Below are 16,752 nucleotides of genomic sequence, written 5' to 3' on the forward strand. Positions count from 1 at the left end.
CTCTGCCTGAGTTTCCTATTGGTACTGTAACAAAACATCACAAATTGAGTGGCTTAAAACAACACGAATTTAGTGCTAGAGATCAAAGGTCCAAAGTAGTCTCACGGGACTAAAATCCAGCAGGCCTGTTCCTTCTAGACGTTCTCAGGGAGAGCGTATGAGACTGTGCTGGCTCTGCCTTGATTTGCTTTTGCATTTTCGCCTTCTGGAGGACGCCCATATTCCCTTCTTCAGTGCCCCCTCCAACCCTGCAAGACGGGAAAGCCCTTGCCACTCTGGCACTGACCCTTCCACCTGAGGGCCCGCAGGGGACCCTGTGGGCCCTCAGGACAATCTAGGACAATCCCCTTCTTCGCAGGCCAGCTGATAAGCAGCCTCAAGTCCCTCCTGCATGGAGCGTCCTGTAGCCACAGGTTCTGAGAATGGGCACGGGAGCCTCTTTGATGAGCCTTACGCTGCCCCCCACAGCCTCTTATTAAAGCTGCTGCAAAGGGGGCAGGGCAGTCCCTTTCAAGTTAAGGTCTTAGAGAACAGGAAAAGAGAGCTCTGTTTCTCAAGGGAAACTGTGAGGCGGGGGAAATCTGTTTCCCGGGTCGTGTCGGAGCCTCTTCCCGTGCCCACCCTTGCTTCTCAGCATCCCCACCTCAGGCTGGGCCCCTGCCGCTGTGGGCTCCTCAGAGCCTTCCGAGCAAATGCGCCCTTGGGTCTGCCAGACCCGGGCATGCTCGCTTTTCCTCTCCCCCATCTAATTTACCTGTTCCAGCTCTCACCCTACAAAACCCACACTCCCCCCACCAGCCGCCACCCACAGTGTGTAGAATGAACACAGGGCTTCAAGTATTTGCATTCACTTGTCTGTAATACTTTATCTTCCTAGAGGGATATGCTAGAAGACAGGTTTTTCAAGGGGCGTTGGGGAGCTGCATCTGCTGGAGGCGCTTACACTCCACGAAGCCCCTCACAGGAATCTTTCCTGCCTAGAGCCAGCCTGGTTTAAAACTTCAGGTCCCTGTGTGCTCAGATGATAGCCTAGTACATCTACACAGAGAAAAGGATTTAAGTATCTTGTGCGAAGAGTAACTTATAAAACCTTTAACCCTGGTGTGGCTATACTAGGATGGTAAGAAGAAACAGTTTTCTCCTGATGTCTCAATGTAAGCGCCTCTGTGATGCGGTTTTTTCTTTTCCCCAACAGCTGTTTAGAATGGAAGTATGCACCTGTTGTTCCAACCTTTCCATCCTCCTTATCAAGTAATGAGCGTACTGCCATTAGCGCCACAAAATCGAGAGGGAAGAGAAGTGAGCCCGATATTCTGGCCTCCTAAGGCCCCTACAATCAAGGGGAACACCCCCTTTTTTTTTTTTCAGGTACATTGTGTATAAGGGATCTTCTGAATTGAAGGACTCACTGCAGTGGATATTCTCCCAGGAATGGAAGCAAATGCAAGAGCATCTCTTAATCGTGAGGGATGGGTTTGCAAACAAATACCCCAGGGGCCGCGGAGGAGACGGCGTGTGCCTTTCTCCTCACTGGGCTCCTCTGCCGGGTGAGCGGTCAGAGCAGAGGCGGACGATCTGGACCGTCTGCTCGTCTGCTCGGCGCTGGCTGATGCTCTTTCTCAGCGCTGTCGGCCCAGGATCTGGAAGACCAGTCCTACGGAAGAAGGCAGCGTTGAGCCACAGGGCTGGAAGGGGACGAGCAAGGCTCTCAGCCACAGACGTTTTCCAGGAGACAGCATGCCAATGTCATGAGACAAAAGAGCCAGCGGTGAGATACCAAAGTCAAGCGAGAGATGAGTGCGTGTGAACTTCCCTGAAAAAAAGGGCTGAAAGCAGGGTCTTGAAGTCTTACGCAAAAGCTCCCCATCGTGGCGCTGTGGAGGTTGCGGCCTAATGACTTAGTGGGAGACCTCCTTGGAGTTTGTTTTTGCTCAAATCATAATTTTGCTTCTAAGTCCTAGTCGATGGATCTAACACGAAAGAACACCAAGTAACTGGGGGAGTCACACGGCACCGTCAAGGTTCATTTCTCTTCTGGTGAAACGTCCAGCATGTCAGACCACACGCTGGAAAATATCATGCTTGATTAACCAGAAAATCCCGGCAGCAGAACGCCCGAGAAAAATATCAAGGGGGCAAAACCAAAAACGACCTCGTTGCTCTGGGATATACTCTCGGTTCCATAGAGGTTCACCTCTGGAGTTTCAGAGAACTTTCTAGGCCAACCCCAGACACAAACCTTCCAGAAGATAGGTCTTTGCACAAAGTGAACTGGGGAATGTGGTATTTTAACAGTAGATGCAGCTCTGGAAATGTGTAAGACACAGGCCCCGGTAATTAAAACAGCCCTATGGTTTATAGGCATCGCTCGATTTGGGGCAAATTGCCAGTAATCTTAGCAAGTGCAATGTTTCTTGCAGGACTAAATATCTATCCGAACTGGAAATATACCCTAAATTATGTCTCTCACGAACTCCGTAGGCAATGCTAACCGTTAGGTGATAAACGGGTTCAAAGTTCTAGGTCCTTTTGAGCTGTGTAGGCAGAAATCTGGAGGGCTACGTACGTGACGTCACGAGAGACAGTCCCCGGGTGACTTGGCGCTGCGGGGACGGCAGTCTTAACTGACCGCAAGGTTTTAGAGGCATTTTGTGACCCTCTATAGATAATCAACATCTTCCCACTCATGGCATCCCAGAGAGTTATGGTCACTGCTCAGAAACCAAGGCGTTTGCATGTCAAGGCATCTATTTGGATCAGTAGAAAAAAACGGTGGCTCTGTCTTTCAAAATATGTGGTTTTGCCAATTCTCTGTCATCCAGCCTTTTACCATTTTCATTACGAATTGTATATACACGGAGGAATGTAATTTAGATGCCTGGACTGAAGGTCATATCTCCAAAGACACATCTACGAATTAGCCATGGGGGGAAAAGGACTGCAGAAGGCATCCAGTTCCCTGGCATGATGAAATTCTAACGAGTGGGATAACAGCAGGAGTTCCTCAGAATAAGATGTCCACAAAGAGCAAAGCAGAGAAGACGATAATTGTTTCAAGAACTGGTTAGTACCCTTCTTCTAAAAAGTCCCACGAGGGCTTAGGAGAAGACAAATTTCCTATTTATTTGGAATCCTTAATTCTAGAAACATATTGGGGCTTATGGCATGGATAAAAGGCTCAAATCCTTCCAATAAAAAAAGAACACAATAATAAAACGAGTTCTAAATCACCATCTGAAAGCCGAACATCTGTAATTTGACTTTCAATTACCACTTGGTCTGTAGTGACGTGGGTTTAAGATATAAGTGCCTAATAACATGAATTGAGATCATGTCAGGATATTGATCACGGGGTCATCTGATTCCTTGGTCTGTGCCTGGGCTTGAGTGAGGGACAGTCTGAGTAACAATTCATCCTGGATCATATATTCAAATCACTTACCACTTTCTGGACCGAAGTTGTTTCTATACTTTGAATTCACAGACAAACACATAAATGTTTAAATACTTCATATTAAGGCATGATATATTCTTCTACAGTGGATACTCAGATTACAAAGAAATATTTTCCTGTCATTCTCCTGTGTGTAAGTATTTATGCATTACTTAACGCTGAGATAGTCACCTGACATTCATTTAAAAACCTGTTGCATTTGGACTTGGCTCAAAACAAGGTACCAATTAAAGAACCACTCTTCACTCCCTCATGAAGGCAGATACTGACATCCCAAAATTCACTGGTGGAGACTGATTTTCTGCTATGTATCTTGAAATAATCAAAGAAATACAACATAAAGCAAATATTTACCTCCTCGGGGGGAGAACGGAGCTCAGTTTTACAATGGACATTAACAAAGTCCATGGTTTAAATTACAGATTAACAAAGGGTTCATGCGCTCGAAATTAAGTTATTCTGTTTAAAATCAATCACTGAGACTGTCATCCTGCTTACTGCTCCGACTTCCTAACAAAGGTTTAAACGAGGACTTTATGTGCAAGGAAAGAACGTTAAGAGATCTGCTCTTTTTCAGACCTGCACGGGCTGGAGGGGCAAGCGTTTAGGCTATTAATGTAATTAGAATGAGGAATGTGTTTTTCCAGAAAAAACAAATCTTCACCAAAAAAAAAAAAAAAAAATCCCACAAACCCGCAATGAATCCATTATCTGGGGAGAAGAGGAAGGCATAAAAGGGGTGGTACATTCAGAAAGCGCTAGACTCGTGGATCCCAGAGCCCTTCTGGAGACACCACGCAGGAAATCTGGAATTCCTCTAACGCCACGGTGGTGGGCACCGGACCTGGGGAGAAGGGTCCAGAAAGGCTCTTCGCCTTTGCTGGCAAAGCGCACTTGGATCACGATAACAAAAAGACACGTTGCCTTTGTCACTCGACCTCACGTTGGGTCACCACTCCAGCGCTGAGCAGCTCCCCGACAGCCCCGTCGTCGTATCTAAGGACCTCCTTCAGGATGTGCGTCGTGTGCTGCCCGAGCAGGGGAGGCGGCCTGGCCTCTGACATCTCGAACGTGCTGTATCTCACAGCTGGGCCTGTCAAAGGCAGAGGGAAGCAGGAAGCCTGTTAATGACCAACCTAGGAAGTTCATTACCCAAGCAGCCTGGGGTATTTGCAACGAATGCCAAGAACATCAGTGCCAGCTGCACCCTTGCAGATGTACCATCATGTTGGAAAGAAATGTATTTTCACACGTGGCTTGTCTTGACTTAGTTTTATCCAACTGGTCAGTGGTCATCCGACCTGCCCGCCACCAGGCAGGGGCTGCATGCATGTCCCCGGTGTGTGTCGAGCCTGTCACAAGGCGCACAGGGATAGGTCACTCAACAGAGTTGACTTTCTGGGTCCCAGAGAACAATGGTCACAAGTATGTAGTGTCTCGCTGAAGCTGGAAATCTGATCTCAGGTAAAGGTAACCCCAACCTTTCCTATTCAGCAGCTACTGTGGAGTTCCGAGATTTAGTTCAACAGACTGCAGGTCACCTAAACCTCATCAGACCCTGGGTGAAGACTTTAGGTGGGCAGAAGAGGTTACGTGTGCAGGCTTCATTGTCAGAGAGATGTGTTTGGTTCTCAGCCCTTCTATTATTGGGCAGAGGCATCTTGGACAAATTCCTTAGCTTCTCTGAGCCTCATGTTCTGCCGCTAAACTGGGTATGATGTTTACCATACAGAAATGATATAAGGGCTTATTTTTATTTAAAAAAAAATTTTGGGGGGTATTTTTTAAGGCCATACCTGCAGCGTACAAAGGTTCCCAGGCTAGGGGTCTAATCAGAGCTGTAGCCACTGACCTACACCACAGCCCCAGCAAAGTGAGATCCGAGCCACATCTGCGACCTACCCCACAGCTCAGAGCAACGCCAGATCCTTAACCCACTGAGTGAGGTCAGGAATCGAACCTGTGTCTTCATGGATGCTAAACAGATTTGCTTCTTCTGAGCCACAACAGGAACTCCTATTTTTTTAATTTTAAATTAAAGTATATTTGACTTACCATGTTCTGTCAATTTCTGCTGTACAGCAAAGTGACCCAGCCATATATATATATGATGTATATAATATTATTATATAATATATATGATATATACGGTGTATATAATATTATATAATATATATGATATATATGATGTATGCGTTATATATCACATAAACATTCTTTTTTCTCATCTTATCTTCCACCTGGTTCTATCACAAGTCATTGAATATATAGTTCCTTGAGCTGTGCAGCAGCAGGACCTCATTGTTTATCCATTTCAAATATAATAGTTTGCATCTACTCACCACAAACTCCCAGTCCATCCCACTCCCTCTCCCTCCCGCTTGCAACCACAAGTTTGTTCTCCATGTCTGAGTCTGTTTCTGTGCACTGGTTCATTTGTGCCATGTTTTAGATTCCACACACATAAGTGACGACATAAGGATTTAAATGAGAAAGTGGATGGAAAGCACTAAGTGAGCGCTCCCAACCCCCAACAAGGCACAAAACCTGATGGCTACCGTGACGACCAAAGCCGCCCCAGCATCTCCTCTGCTGCTTGCAAGAGGAAAAGGACGTTTTGCTGAGCACCGAGCCTCTCGAAAAAGGGTAATTCAAGCAGTGCGTCTTACAACTGTTGGGGATGGGTTTTATCATCCCCCTTCTTCACATAATGACACTAAAGCCCCCAAAGCGAAGGTTTTGCTCAAAGTCACATGGCTAATCATAAGGAGCACCAGGATGCAAATCTGTGCCACTTGAGCACTCTCACACTGAAGGCCAAGCACTTTCCATAACCTCAGCAGCCTCTCCTTGCTTCCCACTCTTCCACGGACAAGCTGGGCGGATGCTGGGGAACATGCTGTTTTAACAGATTTTACCTTTGTTGCCTCATTCAATAAATGGTATTTACGTTGGCTGCCCTTTACATCTCACTTGATTAGGCTTCAGGAAAACCAATTAGATAGACACAAGAAGACCACAAAACAGTACATTTCTATCTCACAAATTTTTTTTCCAGCCTGCTCTCCATTTGGGGAAGCCATAGGAAGAACAAATAAAATCACAGCACGTGTGGGTAGCAGAATGTCCGTCAGGAAGGCGGTGAATGTGCCTTGGGCTCCTGGGAGAATTCCATTCATAAAAGGCAATGCTGTAGAAGCCACTGATGGAGAGAATGGATATGGGCTCCTAAAACCATCGAGCCGCACCTGTGTGTCACACGTACCGTCTGCTACAGATAAATGGCAGCTGCCAGCTGATGTCCGATGGTTTCCTTCTCGGAAACGCAGGGAAATTCTTTTTTCTCCTTCCCTCTCACACTTTCTTTCAAATGCCCCCAGCACACGACTTTTTTTCCCCGTGGGTTGGTCCCTTTCCAGGAAAGGAGCACACATTGGGAGGAGGTGTCCCCTACCCTCCCGAGAAAGCTGACACTTTGGTGTGCCACTGTGACACAAACCACAGTTTTCATCTAAAACTTGTCTTTCAAAAGCAGGACACCGCGGAGCGAACACGAGGCTGAGGTCAAAGTCATGTGGCTTTTCCGTAACTGGATGGTCTGAAGCGAGACGACCAACCGGCAATGGTCACTTGAACGCTGAAGAATCTGGGTTGTAACACAGATACCATGACTACTATTGCTGCCGCTGCCAGTCGTGGCCATGGCACCCGTAGCCACCATTCCCTAAGAATCGAGGACGGGTCAGCCACTAGGTCAAAGGTTTGACATACGTCGTCTCATATAATCCTCACAGCAAACCTGTATGGATGTTGACAGTGAAGGAGGTTTGAGGTCAAGGGCTTAAAGTTAGGATTCAGATTCGGAGATGAGAATTACTTGCCCAATTGTTGAGGTGAAATTGACAAAACATAAAATTCACCCTTTTAAACTGAACTATTCTGGAGTTCCCACTGTGGCTCAGTGGGTTAAGAACCTGACCAGTATCCATGAAGATGCGAGCTCAATCCCTGGACTCACTCAGTGGGTTAAGGATCAGGCGTTGCCGCAGTTGTGGTGTATGTCGCAGACATAGCTTGGATGGGGTGTTGCCGTGGCTGTGGTGTAGGCTGGCAGCAGCAGCTCTGATTTGACTCCTAGACTGGGAAGTCCATATGCTACAGGTGTGGCCCTAAAAAGAAAAAACAAACAATCAAACAAACAAAGAGAAACCCCACTGAACTCTTCATTGGCCTTTAGTACATTTGCAAAGCTGTGCAACATCACCTCTATCTAGTTCCAAGATATTTCTATCGCTCCAGAGTAAAAGCTTCATCCATTAAGAGTTTCTCTCGATTCCGTCCTTCCCCCAACCCTTGGCAGCCACCAACCTTCTTTCTGTTTCTATGGGTTTATCTACTCTGGATATTCCAAATAAATGGAAATTGTACAATATGTGACCGGGAGCATCTGAGACAATGTTTTTGAGATGCATCCACACTGCAGTACTGTGGTATTGGTACCTAGATCTTGAACCTTTAACTTCCATGCAGGGATGGTCTGAGGGAATTCTTCAGGTCAGCCATCGGAAAGGGCAGTTCAATTTGTGTCACCTGCACTGTGCACCACCCTTTGCTGGAAGCTTCCAGATCTATACTGAGCACCGCTACCAGTTTAGGATGAAGGGCATTTACGCTATGCACACAAAAAAAGTCCAAAGAATTTAGGTTGGTGGAATGGTACTACTTGGTAATTTTTAGACTTGCTAGGATAAAGACACCTGGAAGATACGGTATATTTGGAAAGCTTACACGTCTCTAAATAAATATATGTTACTAAGTAAGCCATATCGCAGTTTCAGAACTTGTGTATACTTTTCCATATGTCCCTTCAGAAACCAGGTATTTGATTTGCATAGGATTGAGTTTAGAAAGATTTTGAAGCTGGCATTTGACCATGTCATGTATTGTCAAATATGTGGTGTAGGTGTCTGGGCTGCACTGGAAAATTTCAAATTTTAACTGCCTATATGTTTCTTCCTTCCTTCCTTCCTCTTTCCCACCCTTTCTTTCTTTCACTCTTTAGGGCCACACCTACAGCATATGGAGGTTCCCAGACTAGGGGGCGAATTGGAGCTACAGCTGCCGGCCACAGCCACAGCCACAGCCACGAGGGATCCGAGTCACGTCTGCGACCTACGTCGCAGCGCACGGCAGCGCCAGATCCTTGCCCCTCTGAGCAAGGCCAAGGACTGGACCAACATCCTCATGGATACTAGTAGGATTCAGTACTGCTGAGTCACAGTGAGAACTCCCATAATTTCCTGTATGTTTCTTAAATACAGGAGTGCCCCCTTGTCTGTGGGGATACTCTGCAATACCCCACATGGATGCCTAAAACCACGGATAGTGTCAAGCCCTATGTGTGTTGTGGTTTTTTGTTTTTTGGGTTTTTTGGTCTTTTTGCCTTTTCTAGGGCCGCTCCTGCGGCCCATGGAGGTTCCCAGGCTAGGTGTCCAATTGGAGCTGCAGCCGCCAGCCTATACCAGAGCCATAGCAACGCAGGATCCGAGCCACGTCTGCGACCTACACCACAGCTCATAGCAATGCCAGATCCTTAACCCCTGAGCAAGGCCAGGGATCGAACCTGCAACCTCATGGTTCCTAGTCAGAGTCATTAACCGCTGCGCCACGATGGGAACTCCTATGCTGTTTTTTCTTATACATAAATACTTATGAAAAATTTAATTTACAAATGAGGCACAGTAAGTGATTAACAACTATAATTAGTAATGAAATAGAATAATGATAAACAATATAGTGTAATTAAAGTTATGTGACTAATTTCTCTCTCCCAAAATATCTTATGGTACATATTTAATGCCTTTCCCATCTTAACTAAGCACTTACATGCACTGTGGCCTCAACTTTTGCGGTTTGAGGTGCAACAGCAGAACTAGCACAAATTTCTTTTTCCTTCTTCTCAAGTTCACAGGTAGAAAATTTCACTCTTACTCTAGATCTTTGCAACCTTACTATACAGTTTATTTTTCTTTCCTTATTGAGTGGAGAGCTTTTGCCTTTTCACTTAAAAAGAGCTCTGTCTATGGCAATATCCTAAATGCCCACAGACATAGGAAAGGATAAAGATGTGGGACACATCTGCCATGGAATACTACGCAGCCATAAAAATGAACTAATGCCATCTGCAGCTACGTGAATGGATCTAGAGATGATCATGATAAACAAGGTAAGTCGGAAAGAGGAAGATCAGTACCATATGTGATCACTTGTATGCAGAATCCAACATATGGCCCAAGTGAACTTGTCCACGAAACAGAAACAGATTCACAGACGTGGGGAACAGACTTGTGGTTGCCAAGGAGGGTGGGTGGGGGAGAAATGGATCGGGAGTTTGACGCAAACTATTGTACAGACGATGGATAAACAATAAGGTCTTACCAGACATCACAGGCAACTATATTCAATATCCTGTGGTAAAGCATAATGGAAGAGCACATGAAAAAGAATGTATGGATAACTGAATCACTTTGCCATACAGCAGAAATTAACACAACCTTGAAAAGCAACCGTACTTCAATAAAATAAAGTTTTAAAAATAAGGAAGCTTGTTACAGCTTCTCTTTGCCATACCCGAATTGCCAGCTGTACTACTCTTGCACTTTGGGGCCATCATGCAGTGAAATAAGGGTCCCTTGAACCCAAGAGGTGTCACTGACAGAGTTAATCCGATAACCAAATGGTTACTAAGTGACTATTGGGATGGATGCACTGAACAAACGTATGATTTAAGGGACAGAGAAGAATGGCAGGAGATTCCATCACTCTACTCAAAACACCACACAATTCAAAATGTAAGAATTATTTACTTCTAGAATTTTCTTTTTAACATTTTCAGACGATGGAACTGCAGAAAGTGAAACCATGGATGGGGTGGGGAGGGAGCTTATTGTAAAATATTGCTTTGCTCTGTGGCTTATGAAAAAACAAAAACTTTCAGTCCCTTAAAAATATGCGTGTGCATGTGCAATGGGACAAATAAAGCAATATCCAGATCCCAGACAAAGCTGAATTCTCATGAGTCCATCGGAATCTGTCCTTGCAACCCTGTGAAATAATCCCGTGTACCTAGGACATCCCTCCCAGGTCTCGACTTTGCATGAAGGGAATAAAGGGTTCTTAAAATATATTTGTTTCAAGAAATAGAACATGTTTGACATAATTATTTACATCTAAGGTCCTGTAAAGAATGAATAATCTGATTTTCCATTTAAAAAAAAGATGAACAGATAAGTCACATGTTCTTAAATTATTTGCTGGCAAAGCACCATCCCCAGCTGCATATGCTTTCAAATACTGGAGAGATCTTGAGAATTCTTAAAAGTCGCTGAGCCTCAATCTACACGTTTCTAAAAGGAGGTTGGGGATACCTACAGAGGGTTGATTTGGGCACTGGGGTAAGAGAATATGGGTCACACTCAGTAGCAATAGTAATCAAAGAAATGTCTATGAAGATAATGATACAATGTGGCTTACGAAACTAGCCAATCTTGTGCATCTCTCAGTTTGTGTTTAAAAGGTCCATGACTGGAGCAAGCGCAAATTGGGGCAATTCTTCTGGAGGGAAATTTGTCGGCTGCATATCAAGAGTTTTAATCATTCACACACGTAGATGGGGAAATCCTGCTTTAAAATGTCTCTCTATGGATGGAATCAGGAATGTTGGCAAATTTTATAGGCAAGGATCCACACAAACTTCTAAATCTATGTAATAGTCTACTCCGTCTCTCCTTCCCATAGACTTTCCCGTCTGTTTTGGCTTCCAACGGTTTCTTTGGGTGGAGTAGGTGTTTATCAATCATGCCTTCATCCACTGCCCTCACAGCCCTAACTCCAACTTCTTCCTCCCAGAGAAGGAGATCAAACAGTTGCGACACTGAAAAGAATTAGGAAATTATGCCCCCAATTGAGCACTAGTTAAATAATATATTAAGCACATCTCAATAATGGCAAAATGTACTGTAATGTCAACTTGTATATTTTTGGGCTTTGAACATATATGTTGCCTTCACTCTCTCCTGATAAACCACTGAAATAAAAGTACAGGAGTTTTCACTTTGTATGAATGAAAAGAATGGGAAGGAGCGTCACTGAATGAGACATTTCAACAAATTTAAGAATGTCTTGGATGGGGGTGTGTTGATGGGCAAAAAAGGTAGAGAAAGTTGAAACACAGAATATTCTGCAAAAAGACTGAGAGGACGCAGATGCCAGTTGGTCCATTTCGTCCTCAAGAGCCTCTGTTCCTAGAAGCCAGTGGTTACGAGCGGTAGCAGATCTTAGAATAGAAGCAGGAGCGAAAGCAGAAGAACTGAAGGTCTCAACATAGATGAGCCTCACTGGCTGCTATGAGACGCTGGGAGAAAGTGAGCCCTGCTTTCAGATTTCCAAATAGAAGGGATGTTTAGCCCGGAGCGTATATCCAGGCAGATGATTAACCACATATGAAGGCATGTCCAAACGTTCAAAGGTTGAGGAAGTGTAAGTACATTTCTTGAAAGTTGGCTCTACTGAAACACTGGAGAGAATGAAAGAAGAGGAAAATTCTGATACACGCTGAGGACTAACCAAGACGTTCAGGGAAGGAAGGTTCCAGGCGCCGGCCTGGATAGGGTGGAGATGGAGAAGGCTGGAGCTCCTCAAAAGGCGAGGCTAACGCGGCAAGAGAGCCTTAGCGGTACAATTAGTATCGCTGAAAGGCTGGAAAAATATAACATGAGATAAAGTTACATGTGCAAGAAAAATAAGAATCAGAAACTCTGGGGGAAAAAAAAAACAGTTTGCCTAAGAAAATCAAGATTCAAATGTGAGCAAATTCCAATGTGGCAAGATTTTAAATAATTGACAGACTATAAGCAAAGAAAACGCATTTAACTTTGATGCTGAGAACATGTGAGTAGCACTTCTCACCTGGGCATCCTATTCTCTCACACAGCATTAAGCACCGGGCATTAGGTTGGCTCTTGGGCTGCGGCATCCCCTGTGCCGGTGGGAAGATGCCAGTTGTGTTTGCTCATGGGCCCCCAACGGCCCTTCTAATGAAGATAAAGGCAAACGTCTCTTCTTGAACACTTGTGATGATGCGGGAGTCGGTTTTTAATTTGCATTATCCTGTTTCAGACACCAGGAACAGACAACACCACAACCCTCATTTTACAGATTAGGAAACTGAGACGTTCAGGGGCTAGTCTTCCAGTTACCCAGCTAAGGATGTGACAGAACCAGGCCAAGACAGCCTCGGTGTCAGACGCCATGAACCACCATTCAGCACAAATGTGTTGCACTAATCCGACAATTAAAGATGTTTGCATAAATACCGCTTATGTCATTTTAATTAATTCATGCATCCACTAATTTATCCTGCATATAATTTGTGTCTATCCTTGTGTCAAACCTGGTTTATATGATCTAGATATATCTTAGCAAACAAAACATCTCTAGAGCCTACTCTCATGGAATTTATCTTCCGATTTGGAAGACGGACAATTAACAAATAGCTAACAAATGAGTAAATAAATAGCTTTAATTTGATAGATATTATGGTTAAAAAAACTAGCTGAGAAAGGGAGACTATTGTAGGCATGGTGGGAGGGGCCCGTGGGTAGTAAAGGACTCTGTCTGGGATGTGCCCATACGACCAAACTGATCAGACGATGCTTAAGCTGAGCTACCAACCCAACTGGTGGTGGGAAGAAGACACCAGGCAGTGTGAACCGATGTTCAAGGAACTGAAAAAAGTTCCAACGTGGGTAGAATATCAATGGAAAGTTTCCAGATGAAGTTGGAGGGAAAGGCACGGAGACTTATACACTTTACAGTAAAGCTGGATCTTATGCTGAGCTCGCCGGAAGCCCCTGGGGTTTTAAGCAGAGCAGTGGCAAGACTTAAACATGCAGGTCCTGGGCAGAGAATGAGACAAGTTTAGAGGCTGTTGTGGAGATGGGGCTGGCCTAGGCCAGGCTAGGGCCCACAGAATTTGAGAGAAGTGCGTGTGTCTGAGAGCTATTCAGTGATGGAATGAGAGGGCTTTGCCGATAGAGTATGAGGCCCAAGGCAGTGGTGGAAGGGGGAGAAGGATCAAAGATCTCCCATTTCTTTTTTCTTTCTTTTTTTCGTTTTTGCTTTTTCTGGTGGCACATGGAAGTTCCCAGGCTAGGGTCTGGATGGGAGCGGCAGCTGCCAGCCTACACCATAGCCCAGCAACCCAGGATCTGAGCCCCGACTTCGACCTACACCATGGCTCACGGCAACGCTGGATCCTTAATCCACTGAGCGAGGCCAGGGATCAAACCCGTGTCCTCATGGGTACTAGTCAGGTTCATTACTCCTGCGTCATGATGGGAACTCTCAAATCTCTCATTTCTGAGCTGAAAAATCAGTGGGGCCCTTTACCAGATGGGGAAGACTGAATGGATTTATGGACAAGTTTGGGTGGAAGCAGATGGCAAGTTGTTTTTGAAGATGCTGTTTGAGGTGCCAATGGGATGGGAGATGTTGGTGGGCCTTTAGCTAAGCAAGTCTGGAGCTGAGGGACGAGTTCCGACAAGATGCGTAAACTCAGAGGTCATTTACCACCCAAATGTCTTCATGCCAACAATACATTTCCAAGGCGACTGTATTTGTTCTGACATCCTTAACGCTGAGCTTTTAAATAAGTTGTTTAGGCAGTTTTTTCTGCATTATCTAAGTTCCATATCAAAATCTATTGCATCAAAATGTTTTGTATCTTTAGGAAGTAAAGAAAATAAATGAAAAATTAATCTGTATAGCCCATAAGTTCAGAGGTAAGTTCACTTCTCTAAGAGAGAAATTCTCGGCTTTAAACAGACCCATCTCCTTGACCTGAGGGTAGAAATTAGGGAAGTGTTACTTTCGAAACAACTGTGGACCTTGTGCCCCACAGAAAGAGGCAGGGAAAGAACTCAAGAGTTTTCTTGGACTAAGTCGTAGCCACTTAGGGAAAAATTAAAATGTGGATGTTTTCCCTCTGCATGAAAAAAAGGCCATCAAGTTGAAAGACGCTGAAACAAGTGCACACCACAGCAATTTCCAGCACATCGGCCGGCCCCAGACCTGGAACCTCAAGTGCCATCCTTGCAAAGAGCCCACCTAGTCTAAGGATGGGTGGGCAAAGCTCTGAACCTCCTTACAGCCTCACCAGGAGGGGGCTGGGGGCATAGCTTGTGGGTTAGACCCCCTCTCTGTGAGGACTGTGTGTGAACTGCCCTTGGTGCCCTCTGCAGGAGTCCGTCCCTTTCTAGGAAAGTGACGATGCCTTTTACCTCTACTTCTCTGCACGTGCCTCTTCCCGAGGTGCTGAAATGAGAGACCTCCTGACGCCAGAGATCAAGAGCTGGAGGCTAACAAGATGCAAAGGAGGGTCCCTGCTCCAGTCTCTCGGTCATACACGCTGACCCTGGCATTTACCGCTTACTGTACACCGGCGTGGGGCTAAGTGCTTCGTATTTCTTACTGCATTCAATTCTCACAACCACCTCAGAAAGTTTTTGCATCTATCAGTGCATTTTATTCCTGTATCACAAAGGAGGAACATCTCAGAGAGGTTAGGAAATGTGCACAAGAGCACACAGCACACAGCAGGCTGCTTCCGAGAAGGGACGCAGCAAGGGGGTTATAAGAGCGGGGATGCAGGAGCTGGTGTCGAGGTTCACATCCCAGCTCTTGCGTGTATTGACTGCATCTCCTTGGTCATTTACTTAATCACCTGTACCTCAGTATTTTTCTCTGTAAAGCGGGACGGTAATGCTTCCCGCCATGCAACCTTGTGAGGATTGTAAAACCCTTCTTAGGACAGTACCAGGCACACCATGAACACTCGAGGTTCTGGCTGCTGTTACCCTTCCTTCTCGGCTGCAGTGCTGGTCTCTGCAACCTAGATTCCTCCAGTAGAGCCTTGGGCACCTGCTAATTTCAGACCTAGACTTTTCAGAACATTAACAAGTTAGCTGCGTTTCAGGTTTGCAACAGCCAGTTGGGGTTAAAAGTTTTGATTTTTAAAAATCTTTACCAGTCAAGGATAAGATTATTTAAAAGAAAAGGAAAGGGGAGGAAGGAACCTTTTCTTAAATGCCTATCATATAACAAGCACTTTCCAAAAGTTTGTTTCATTTCTTCCTCATGACAACCCCTTGAGACAGGTGTGTTTTCCTCTTCCTACAGGTAACAAAACGAGGCTAAGGGAAGTTAGGTGACTACTCAAGCCATCGGATAAGTACAGACTTATGTCTCCCACGGCATCCGAACATACACCAGAAATTAACTTTATAATCTCTCGAATTTTACTTAGTTATGTTAAAAGGAACATTAGAAACATGGGACTTATTTTACTAATTTAATGAACACTGTACCAGACACTAATATATGTGCTTTACACACTTGAGTCGTTCAGCCCTTAAGATAAGCTCAGAGGAACCACTATCATCCCCATTCTACAAGTGGGGGAAACTGAGCCCCTCAGTGGGGAAGCCACTTGCTCAGGGTCACAGAGCGAAAAGGAGCAGAGCCAGGGTTCAAACTCAAAGGGTCTTGCTCTAAATCCGTGCCAAGGGGCCATGCTGCTTCCCAGTAAAAGGGGAAAAGGCAAAAAAAGAGCGAGAACTGCCCAAGTTTTCAAATAAACTCAGGGGTCTCAGAGTAGAAGCTGCCAAGGATCTTCTGAAAGTCTGTTCTCCCCGTCTCTCTAGATCTCGTGCAACGTGCACGCGCTACTCTGCCGCATCTCCTGTTTGGCACGTGACACCTGTTTCCCTTCTGGAGCTCCTGGAAGCAGAACCACCGAGGCATTCGGATGACCCCCGTTTCTGAGTCAGAGGATGCGCTGCAAAGCCTTCCTCTCTGTCTACCCCGAGAGGAATGAAGCTGTCGCTGTCCTCCCTGTGGAAAGTTATCTAGTTCAGAGCGCAGGGAGGGCCCAGGTCTGCTGTGCCAGAACAAGCCTCAGACTGGCCCCGTCATGCTTTCCATCTGTGGTCTGAAGCCCTTCGGTAACAACACTCTGACTTCTTTGTCTCAGCTCCTCTTAGAAAACGTCCATGCGTCTCTTCGGCTGCGAAGGGAATCTACCCAATCTATGCAAACATCCCAAGCTACTCTGACTCTCTACCGAGTTCGAGCTACATTTCTATAATCCAGACCGACTTAATAATGTAAACAGTTGCAGGAAACAGAGGCAGCCAAAAACATGTGGGAGACCATAACGAATATTCAAGTAATGGGAGCAA

The 16,752-nt window shown here is 45.3% G+C and overlaps 1 protein-coding gene across 1 annotated transcript in view; it reads right to left on the reverse strand.

The window, feature by feature from the left end:
* The window catches only part of SUGCT (succinyl-CoA:glutarate-CoA transferase), a 643,685-nt gene continuing 630,031 nt past the window's right edge, over nt 3,099-16,752 (reverse strand). The window contains exon 14 of the mRNA XM_021078652.1: nt 3,099-4,547. Within this exon, the coding sequence (XP_020934311.1) occupies nt 4,384-4,547 (164 nt within the window). The 3' untranslated portion in view covers nt 3,099-4,383. The remainder of the gene's footprint in view (nt 4,548-16,752) is intronic.

Source organism: Sus scrofa, chromosome 18, assembly GCF_000003025.6.
Source record: "Sus scrofa isolate TJ Tabasco breed Duroc chromosome 18, Sscrofa11.1, whole genome shotgun sequence".
In the NCBI taxonomy this organism is placed as follows: Eukaryota; Metazoa; Chordata; class Mammalia; order Artiodactyla; family Suidae; genus Sus; species Sus scrofa.